General features: G+C 34.4%; 1 protein-coding gene across 14 annotated transcripts in view; it reads right to left on the reverse strand.

The window, feature by feature from the left end:
• LOC140675363 (uncharacterized) overlaps positions 1-6,259 on the reverse strand; it is a 202,060-nt gene extending 195,801 nt beyond the window's left edge. For 7 of the 14 annotated variants that reach the window (XR_012048371.1, XR_012048370.1, XR_012048368.1 and 4 more), the window contains exons 1-3: positions 3,014-3,345; positions 2,182-2,581; positions 1,819-1,857 (exon numbers count right to left, since the gene is read on the reverse strand). Coding sequence is in view for 7 of the 14 variants with exons in the window: in XM_072909739.1 (XP_072765840.1) it covers positions 1,819-1,857; positions 2,182-2,287 (145 nt within the window). In the remaining 7 variants the exon portion in view is untranslated. Of the gene's footprint in view, positions 1-1,818; positions 1,858-2,181; positions 2,815-3,013; positions 3,346-5,156; positions 5,321-5,452 lie in introns of those variants that run through there. The other 7 variants (XR_012048367.1, XM_072909742.1, XM_072909737.1 and 4 more) reach the window with 5 other exon arrangements.
• Positions 6,260-12,229: the final 5,970 nt, after the last annotated feature.

The raw sequence follows: 12,229 nt of genomic DNA on the forward strand, positions 1-12,229 counted from the left end.
CATGATTTTCTTCCAGAATTTCAGCATAAAAATAATCCACGAAATATGAGGAGCAAAACGGAAGAATTAGGAAAGTCACGCTAATTCCCAAAATTAGGTTCTTATCTTCGACGGGTCGCGAACGGAACGGGAGGACCAAGTGCGGCCGCGGCATGTAGAAGAGAAACAAATAGGACTTCGGCCCAATTAGGGATTTATTTATGCGCCGGTGAGCATATTAAACGGGTAAAAATATGAAGATAAAAAAAAGGAGAGGAAAGCCGCGGGAACGTGTCCACCCAATTCGAGTTAACCGATCGTAGATACACGTCGCGCTTATAAAGATCGTAGCAGGGCCTCGTTAACGAACTGCCAGGACGGTTAAGCATAAATTGCAGCTTTGAGCCGTCTCTCTTGTGGCGTGTCTTGGGCATTTGCTTGTGCGTGCAGCCTCGCTTTCTCGCCTTAAATCCGCAACCGACCAGTTAACCGTCTCGTAATTTCGACGCTGCGAAACGATCGTTTCTCCCGTGTGTGACGCCGCCACCGAAATGAAGCGATTCGGTTATTAACACGCGTGCCTCTCGATCAAAAAAGCGATCGAATCCTCTAAAAAGAATATGCTTGTTCGTAGAAATGAAAATGCGAACGCTTTAGATCAGACGAATCGATTAAGAGAGGTATTCGGTAAATTATCGACAACGTTTTAAACCAACTCAAGCATTAGTTGATGAGAAAATTCAAGACCATGTTTGTAATGTCAGATGTATAATACATTGTTATATTTTTATTTAAATATTTTTTTTCCGAATAATTCTATAATTTATATTACACAAAACTCTCTATTTATCGAACAATGGCTCTCGGATTCTAAGATCTACTTATTGACCTAATTTTTGCTTTGTGAAAAAGCGGAGAAATCGTCGTAGCGTGACTGACAGGGACCTCTCGTCTTCTCGCGCGTGAAGAATGGCAAGAGGAAGACTAGAAGGAGGGAAAAGAGATGCGAACGGACAATGTCGCCTCGTTTATCAGAACGGTATTGTGGGGGCCATCGTTGCCCTTCTCGACACACCCTTTGTTAGTTATATCTAGACTGCGCGAGCCCCGGGACTGCTCAATCCTTTCTTTCATTCACTCTCCAAGAGATTCTTTTCATTTTTCTTCTCTCGTTCTTACATCGCCACGTAACAAGAACCTGCTCGAGGGACCAGAAAAGAGAGGGAGGGGGAGAGGAACAGAGATGCCGTCGCGTCATGTCTCCGTTCGCTCTCCGCGGTTATCTCTTTAAAAAGCAATTGTACTCGAAAAAATGGTTCTCCGCTATCTGGAAAACGGATCGCTTGACTTGAAGATGGAAGAGGTTGAGTCATGCCTATATACATATGCGCGAGTGTCACCAAAGGCATATCTCTCTCCCTCTCTCTCTCTCTCTCTTTCTCTCTCTATAACGCTCTTTTTTTAATTTAAGAACTATCAATAGTTATTGTTCAAGCTTATATGTGTATCAAGCTTGTAGTATCAAGTTTATTTATCATAACACAATCGATTAACTTTTTTTTCAAAAATAATTTATGTATATATACAGAAATTTTCGAAGCAGTGAATTTATTAGATTTTACATTCGTCTACAACATTCTTCTTATATTTTATCTTTGAATTTTCAATTTTCTTTTTATGTAATAATCACTAGAAAAATAGGCAATAAATTCATATGTATTGAATAATTATTATACATAATAATAAATTATACATAATACAGAATATTTTACTGTTGCATGTGATATCAATATAAATCCATTACTTCGAGATCAAAGTAAAAAATATTTTAGTACTCACCGATACGATGCGCAACGGCGGAGTGTAGTGCGTTGTGATCTGTAAAAGATAAATAAATTCAAATTATAAAATAATGTTTAAAATAATTAATATTTTCAAAAGTAAGTATTGCGCGCAATTATATTTTTTATTAAAATAATTATATATGCAATTAAAGTTTTCATTTGCGTTTTTCAAGTAAATAATTAATAAAAAAAAATTCATAAAACTTTTCTAAAAAAATTTTCAGATTTAAGCGTTTAAAAATATTAGAATAAAATTGTAATATTATACATTATGTTTTTCAATATATAAAATAAATTATTTTCGCAAAGATAAACGCGCAGTTATTTTTAAAAATTAATTAAATAAATCTTGAATTACCGTACGGTTGCTCCGTCGGTGCCCGATGCCTCCCTGGGCCTTCTCCTCTTCTCTTGTTTGTCCTTTGTTGTTTCTTCATGACACTCACACTCACTCGCGAAAACATAGTTAATTACGGCCGTGCGCGCACTAATCGATAGAATACGACAATCGCACGACACTTTGCATGGCACTTCCGACGCGTTAATTGCACACGACGCTTACTTTATTATATTTTCAGAAGAACAATTCGAAAACTGTTTAATTTGATTAACATTATATCATTAATAATAATTATACTTCATAAATGCAAAAATTTAAATGCAATATATAAATGGAAAATGATATCAGTGATTTTGCTTTAATATTGCATGATACGATGCGAGTCGAGTCAATTATTAATTAAGATACATTAGATTATCTGAAAATATGCAATTGAAACTCAGTACACGCGATATATTTCGTACATAATTCGCGCAAAAGATATTATTACAAAAATGATGTATCACGGCTTTCCATTACTTGAATTATTCGATGTATTACATATATACTTTGTGCTTTCAATTCGAGACGAATATGAGCAAATTATATTTATAAATCGAAGAGTGTTTATATTTTTAAAGCTACAGAAAAATTTATAGAAGAATACCAGATATATTCGAATCCAACAATTAAATATATAATTAAATTCAGAATTCAATAATAATTGTAATTCTCCATTAATATATTTACAAGTTGGAATTAATCAATCGTGTAAGTTGCTCTCTAATTGTATTAAATGTATTAATTTTAAAAAAATACTCGCGTTGTTTGTTATTATATTTAGATATTTAGATATAAAACGACGACGTACGTAGCATTTCAGACCACTACCTTCCTGTTCAAAACTCACCGAGCTGTAATACGTCAACTATCAATCGATAATTAATATAAAAAAAATAATAGAATTTCCTACATATTTATTTCCTATGGATTTAATTCGCGGTAGCAACAACGAATTAAATTAACCTTCTATCGATATATTTACAAGAGGAGATTTATTAAGTACGCGAATTGATGATCGCTAATTATACCAATTTTAAGAAACTATCGCGTTTAGCATCATTTAATACTTGTCGCGTAATTGTATTTAGAGAGATAATCGAAACTATGTAGCGGAGCTCGAACCGCTAGCTCACTACTGCTCGAGAGTCACCGAACGAATGACAAGGTCACGACGAGTCTCGCGCACGTATATAAAGTATAACAATAGCGCGCCACGCACCAAAAATATATAACATATATCTTATTAGTACGTCACACTATGGAATGTGCTACTGTTGACGTGCGCGTACGACACTCGTCGTGACCTTGTTATTCGCACGGTGACTCTCGAGCAGTAAGGTAGCGATCCTATGGAGCTACGTAGCATCAATTATCTCTCTGAATACGATTGCGCGACAAGTATTAAAAGATTCCAAACGCGATAGTTTCTTAAAATTGGTATAATTAGCGATCATCAACTCGCGTAATTGATAAATCACCTCTTGTAAATATATAGGTCGATAGAAGATTTAATACGTTGTTGCCACCGTAAAATAAATTCATAGCAAATTCTATTCTTTCATATTAATTATCAATTAATGATTAATGTATTATTTTGATTATTTAATTTACTCGATTTGTATGCTATTATACGCTCTCAATCTGAAAATGGTAAATGGTCGGTGAATAATGTAAAACGTTAAATAGCGATCATGATATTTATAGGAATCTTTCATCGCAAGAATTAATTAATTATCCGAATTATAATTATGATCATTACTTGTTATACAACATAATCGCCTTTCGTAATATAATACAATGAATCAAAGTGATGGAAGATTATAAATTATATTGTCGTGATATTTTCGGGCAATAATTATTTCTTTGCACATATGTATGCTTTAGATTCAAATATATTTCGAGCTTTGAATTTTTCATTTAGATTTAAATTGCTAATCGCTTAGTAATGTATGATTAAGAACGCTTACTTAGTATTATACGAATCGCTGAATCGAGTGATTAAAATAACGAACAGTCGATACATTTAAATGTATCACTTATTGATTAATAATTAATACATATTAATACATATTACGTCTTAATAATTATTTCTTTAAATGCTTATATATTTGATTATATTTTGCATCGTGCTTTAAACTTTTCAATTTGAATATAATTTGCTCATTATTATTATATCGAGAATATAAAATAATACGGATACTATCATTTTTCTTTCATCACAATATAATGATACGCGTTGTATAATCGGGAATATAATATCGTATAAAGTATTGTGTGAATTAATCATGTTTTTGTGAGTGAATATTGAGTGCTACAAAACACAAGGACAGACAACAGAGAAAAAGGAAAAGGCCCAGGGAGGCATCAGGCATCGGCGGAGCAACCGTGGGGTAAGCAATTTATAATTTATCTAAGTTATTTATTATTTATAAAATTAATTATATAATACTTTGCAAATGTAATTTAGTTTATATTATTATAATATAAATAAAATATAGTAGAGATTTTATTTTGGGATATTTAAAAAATTTTTAAATGTAGAAGCTTATGGAATTTTATATATATATATATATATATATATATATAAAATTCCATGTATTTTATATATTGATGCAATAAATCGCGTCTATAATGAGCATATGACTGTACTTCTAGCATTGTTAAATGGATAAATTACTTTTGTTGAAGTAAAGATTCATCACTCACTCACACACTCTCTCCTCTCTCTCTCCCTCTCTCTCTTTCTCTCTTCTCTCTTGGTTCAACAAAAGTACATTAACAACGCTAGACGCATAGTCATATGGTTATTTTATCGACGCGATTTATTGCATCAACGTATAAAATACAATTATCTGATTTTTTATTTCGGCACTTACAATATTACTTGCCTAAAGATTTATTCTCGATAATCTAATTTTTTGCTGACAACGAGATTATTAATACCTACTTACTTTGATGATACTCGGAATTATAAGATCCCACGAAGTTAATTGAATGAAACTGTCACACATATATACTGAGACGCGATATATTTATGTATAATACGGCAGTTTACCAATGTTTTCCTCGATACTTTTGATATTACACGCTTACTTGCAGGCGCAGTATTTTTTCTCTGAAAAATATCATTCGGATACAATGAGACAAGCATGATTCTTATAATAGTAATATCGTTATATAATTATGATTACAGTGATTATAGTAATAAATTATAGCAATCAACTAATTTTCTTCGTTTAATACTTACAATGCAATCGATTGATTCGTTTCTTAAACACTCGCTATATGTCTTAAATTACGCGATTATATCTGCATCACACAAGCGTCCCGACGCCGCATATAACCGCCAAAACTAACCTTCCTGACGCTCCTGACGTTCACGCGTCGCGTGCGCAATTTCACAATATTCCGATTCCGGACGCGCGGTACATGATTACCTCTCAAGTTTCAATTCCGCGTTTCATTTTCATTTTATGGCGCTAGATTGTGAGATTTCGAGCATATATGTACTGCGCGAATTAAAAATGATTTACAAAATGTATTATTATGTATATTATTATGTATATCGATGTATGTATATATCATACATATCTATATTGCCTTTAATGAAAACTAAGTAGTGCTAATGATGCGTTTTGTGCCATCTATATTTGATTCGCGTGATTCATGGTCGAAATTAAACAACAGTGGCAGAATAGAATGGAAGGGTGGTATAACTTGAAAAATTTAGTCACAGACTTGTATGTGTTCCCGGGCGATTCCATTAAAAAGGCGGCAAAAGGACGGCAGAGTGAGAGGGCAAGGTAGGAAGGACGAAAAAAGAATCGAAAAAAGAAAGGTAAAAGAAAAGCAGCTGACTTTATTGTTCCCTTTTGTCTCTATAACGGGAAAGTGCAATTTCTATATAAATCAATTTAGTCGTATATTGTGTGCGAGAAATCTCGAAATCGAATTGCGCTATAACGGCGTTGGAAGTTGAAAGATTACCTGTCGTGTGCGATTATTTCATCAAGTTTATGGTGCACATATATATTCGTGCATTGTAAGTGTTGAAAGAACATAATCAGTTTATTATACTATAATTAATATTACAATCGCTACAGTTATAATTATATTGCGATATTACGATCATAAGAATCATTCTTGTTTCATTACATTTAAACTGTGATTGTATCGAAAAGAATACTTTCTGCAAGTAAACGTGTAATATCGGGAATGCCGTAAAAAATTTTATATTAATATAAATATTATTATATAAGATTATATATATATTTAATAAATTATATTTACAATAATTTTTTAAATATATGTATATATTTAAAATATAATATTTGTCGACATTGTTTAAGATTTCTAGTTATTTAAATTATTTGTATAATTTAATTTTTAATTAACTAGAATTATATAATTAAATTATACAATTATATTTATTAAATTATATAATTATGTTAATTATAATTTAATAACTTGAATTTATATAATTAAATTATTTATATAAAAATTAGATTTATATTTATTATATTTTATGTGATAAAAACTTGAATGCAAAAAATTGTATGACTTTTTAAAATAAAATTTGTTTTAAAATTAATTTTAATTTTGCATGCACACATAATTATTTTTTATAATATTTATTATTTTAAATGCTATAATTTAGATATATTTTACAGATCAGCATGTACTACAACTCCGCTGCTGCGCATCGTACCGGTGAGTGAAATATTATAAATACATATAAAAATGTTCATTTACATTTAATTACACTTGACTGATTACATTAAAAATATTTTTACTTGTAATATCGCATAGAGGAATTACATAATGATTATTAAAAATAGCAAAACGACTTAAATAATACGATCTTCATATAAATTATATTTTTTTACGTAATGGCAAAATAACTTACATACTTTATAATATGATCTTCATATGAATTATATTTTTTTACGTTCTTACGTATTTATTTTTACGTTTTATATTATTTGAATAACAAATTTTGCAAACAAATTGTTTGTACGAAAGAGCAGGAATTACGATCACGCAAATTCGACAGAAAATCGAAAGGGATAAAGGTTGAAGCGCGATTTAGCATCTGTACGCAAGAACATCTTGTACGAACGCAGTCGTGAGATCTTTACGCGAGGCGTTACATAATTTAACGGTTGGTACGTCGCATATGTTAAAGGCCCTGTGCGGAGTAGCTATAATTTCATCGCAACGCGGTTATATCTTAAGGCTTAACCGCGACGAAATGTTCAAAATAATGGTACAACTGATTGCTTTTAAGGAAGAACATTTCTTGGTACTAGTCGGTCTCGATTCCTTCCTGCGTTTTCCCCTCTTCTCCGCGAAGCGGACACAATTTATTTTCTTTTTCTTTCTCAAGAAAGGTTCTTATTTCTTGTGGCATTTCCCATCTCGCACTTCGTGTCTTCTTCGAAGAAGTAACAAAAGAGATTAACCAGCGCGGCAAGTTATTCGTTGTAATTAGAGAAAATGTTAATTATAGTTAACGCTGGAGTGTGCTGTTTAATTTGTAATCGCCGACGATTTAGCAGTACTTTATATTCCATAGCATAATTCTCACTGTGATATCGTGATGGAAACTTAATTTTCTTATAAAGATATAAAAGTGTTTGTGTATAATTCTTAAGCTTTTATATCGATTTATTTAAAATTAATAATGATTAAATAACATGCAAGCACAGAAATTCACGTAAATCGCGAGACGCAACGAAATTACAGATTGGCGATTGCTTTCTTGAGATAGAAATTTATCTGAACCTCGCGTTTAGCCAGTTCTAAATCGAGACTTTTATTCGTGTTATAACGTAATAATTTAGATCTATATATGTACGAGTATACGCGCTCAATTTATGAAGCTGTTTTTTTTCAAGTGTTTAATTCGATTTTAATGATTTCGAGGCGTGGACAAGCCCGATCTGATTTTTGAATGATGCGTCGACGAGAAAATTAGCCGTATCAGAAAAATGTCATTTACTTTTTAACCTCTGTGTTGTAAAGCGAAAAATTATTTTATCATAGAATTGTCTGGTACTTATAAAAAATGTTACATGATATCGATAACTATGTCATATATAAAAATACAATTATATATATAAAGAAGCATCATAAACTTATTATAATGTGAAATTAATGTAATATTTAATATATATATATATATATATATATATATATATATATATATACATATAAATTTATTTTTTAATATTTACAAATTTTATACATTTTAATATGTGACATGGATTATAAATTAATATGCATTTTTATTATCTCTAATAACAAAAATTCGTAATTTTGAATAAAAATAATTATCTAAACTATATCGATTAGAAATAACTGTTCATATAATATTGATTATATACTTAACAAGGATTGTACGTTTGACAAGGATTTACTAACAATAAGGAAAATAAATTATTTACTTTTATGTACAACAATGGTAAGTAAAATTATAATAGGTTTATAAACATGGCACCTGTCGTCTTATAAGCATTCCCATTGTCTGTTGGTACGCATTTGGACACATGGCTTTCTCGCAGGTGTTTTGTTAAAAGATACCCAAAAAAGTTTTTATTTTTATGTCTACTTAATGTAGCTAAACATAAAATAAATCACAAAATAATTCTCAAACATATGTTTTGTATTAAGCTTTTACAACCTTGCAGTCATCATTAAAATCTTTAGAAAAAAATACAAAAGAAGGACTTCCATCTGGTTTAAATTTGTTTTCCTGGCTATGACGGGACAAGTTTTCTGCAGGTGTATCAGTAAGAATTTTTTCTGAACATTTTTCAATCTAAATGCAATATTTTTTTAAATTGCTACAAAGAGAATTAGTTTGAATTTTTTTTTTTAATGGGACTGCAAGGTACGGCTAGACATGATATCAACATTTAAATTGCTACAAGTACATAAACACGATTTAAAGAAATAAAATTAGATTTATATTTTGATCTTATAGAACATTAGAATATAGAAATCGAGAGAATCATATTTATGATATCTAGGTACGATCAATTTGATAAAATTTAATCATTCTGAAGGAATTATGAAAGAACTTGATAAGCAGATATTTTCCTTTAATTTACGGATAGTGAACATTTCAATTGTGGATGAAAATAATGTTGTGACGATAGCAGATTTTAATTGCCCATTATTCCTGGAATAAATTTAATTTTATATCGAATATTATACGTCTTATCGACTATTTAAAAAAAAAGGGAAAGGAAGGCAGAAGAAAAAGATAGTTGATTCACTATTACGTGGATTAAAGGGACTACGTTAATATCCATAACGGTATGTCTGTAGTAGCACATTGTCAGCAGCTTCGTCAGCAACGGTACCGATGACAGAGGCGGACGAACGCCTGCGTGCGTAATTCGTTGTAAACGGATGACGATGTAAACGGTTAGGCCAGGACCACCCGTTGGTCCCGTGTAAATACGGCCGCTAGTCGAAACGACCAACGCACAGGTCGACCAGACACAGCCGAACAGATCGGCTCGCAGGACAATGCTTGTCGGTGGTCGGTGGACGCGTTTCGTTTACAATCCGCACGGGCGAGATAAACTTTCGGGATGTACCTGCAATGTCGGATAATTCGCAGGAAGCGGCGGCGAATTTTTTTCGATATACCGGAACGCGAAACGGCGGCAAACGGTTATAAACGGAAAACAAACTGGAAATCCAAAAGTCGCCGGAATTGCGGCTGTTTTTGCGTCGTAACTCGAAACGGGGAGTCTCTATATTTGCGCTCGCAGCCGGTTGGCAAAATTCTGGCTGCCAACATCGGAAGCGAAATTCAATCATGGCTCTTTTATCAATCTGCATGGATCGTGTCGCGCTGGATTAAGCGATCCCGCTGTTTTCCTGCGCTATTTTTTTTTTTTTTTTTTTTTTCGTCGCTTCTGGTTTTTTCAGGCAAAAGATTACATGCACAAAGTGGTACGTTTACACTATGATGTGTTTCACGTAATAAAAGATTAAGAGATCCAAGTTTGACAATTAACATAAAAAATTTAACGATTAATCTGACAAAAGTTTGAAAAGAATACGACATCTTATCGATGTTCTCTTTTTATTTCTATCCAAGTAACTAGACTAGACGAATTTAGAGGAAGGAAGCGACTCGTAAACCGGCAAGAGCTTAAACGATAATTGTTCAAGCCGGCTGAACAGTTAACGTCGCGCCGAAACTTGAAGACTACTTAGCCATTAGCTTTCTCGCCTTCTTCGTCTATTCTTCTCCGACTCGGAGTAACATCTCACAGATAAATGAGGAAAAGGAGGAGAAAGCGTAGTAAACGCCGGGGATGGATAATGCGGTTGTCCGCTATTAAGACTCGTAGCTTTGATTGCGAATTTACCGGGACGAGAGAAGTTCTGGCGGAAGAGGGGAGGGGGAGGTGGATTTTATTAGTTTTAAACACACGTTAAATAAAACTGGGCTAAGCCGAGGCCCCGAGATCAGCGCGCGCGGTTTACGGACGTAAACGTTTCGTAAAGAAACGACGGCGTGGCACTTACCGAAGGGCGAGGGCGACCCTTCTTCGATCGTCCCTTTGGCCGCGCGCGGGGTGGAAGATTTGGTCCGAAGACGTAAGGTTCCCCGAGAGCATTCGGAATCGGGGAAAGTCCGCGGTAAATTGCGGTAAATTGAGCCGCGCCGTTGATCCTAGAAATAATCTCCCGGGCGATGTTCCGGAGAAGATCCGGGAAGAGGTTCCCGCGTCGCGAACCACTCTCGTCGTTCGTCTCTCGCTCCACTTTAACGAAGCGAATCGTTCCTTCCCCGAGCCGACCCCGAATTGCGAATTAGCGCGAGGCGGAACCATTTTTACGAACCGGGTTATATCGACCGGTCAATAAAGCGCCGCTGGGAATTTCCAACGAACGTTAATGCCGCCATTCGAACGACTGCTGCGAGTCGCGCGACTCGCTTTGTTTCTTTTTCCCCGTCTTTTCTCCGACGACGAAGGAGGAATTCTTTTTCTGTCAGAAAGTGGCTCGTTCTCATGCCCGTTGGATCGATCCCTGTCTTTAATTAGACGGCTTCCTCGCCGCCGCCGCCGCCGCCGTCGCCGCCGCCGCCGCCGCCGCCGCCGCCGCCGCCGCCGCTGCCGTGTCAGTCCCCAAGAGAGCGGAAAGAATCACGAGGCGAGACCGTTCTCCATCTCGCGGAAGTCTTCCTCTCACAATCAGCGCGCGGATTACACTTTTAATTCATTTTTTCTAACTAACTCGACCGTGTCCTGTCTTACGGGATCGGGGAACGGCGATCCATCTCGGGAGAGGAGCGGAGCGCCTGCGAAGAAAGTGAAACGAGGGGTGAAAGAGCCTTGTAACTTCCGAACAAGCGAAATTGTTCCTTGTTACTTTGGAGCATTCTCCTCAAAATAAAAATGAATTTTTGCCTTCCCCCTTTTTTCGTTTGGAAATGAAAAATTTTTTACAACAATGAAATACAGTTAGTGTGGCTGGTATAATGATTACGCGATATGTGTCAAATAAAGAGTTGCAATTAACGAGTTATTATCGAGTTTTTAATTAAAAAAAAAAAAAATCTTTCTAACGTTACATTACATTTGTTTCCGCGCTACGATTATCGTATTTGACTATATTCATTTTGCTCGTGGAATATGCTAGTAAGTATCGACGGCTATCGCTACATATGTATTCGTTTCAGTGCAAATCCATCGCGAGACTAAATCCAGCATCAGTTCCAGTAAATTCTGAATAGCAAATGTGGGAACGCGCGACCTGTTTCATCGATATCCTAGCGCAATAACTCATGTACATATTTAATATCACATTAAAACGGCGTTCGCTGTATAATTAACCTTATTTCTTACTCTCGTGCACGCCTTTGCACGCAAAAAGTTCAAGCGAGAAAAATTCGCGGATCGCGCACCAAGAAAATTATCTCTGATTACGAAACGTTCTCGAAGAAACTTAACCATACGGTATACCTACACGTCTTTTACCCTTACTCAACAGTTAT

The sequence above is a fragment of the Anoplolepis gracilipes genome, chromosome 17 (genome assembly GCF_047496725.1).
Source record: "Anoplolepis gracilipes chromosome 17, ASM4749672v1, whole genome shotgun sequence".
NCBI classification, from domain to species: domain Eukaryota; kingdom Metazoa; phylum Arthropoda; class Insecta; order Hymenoptera; family Formicidae; genus Anoplolepis; species Anoplolepis gracilipes.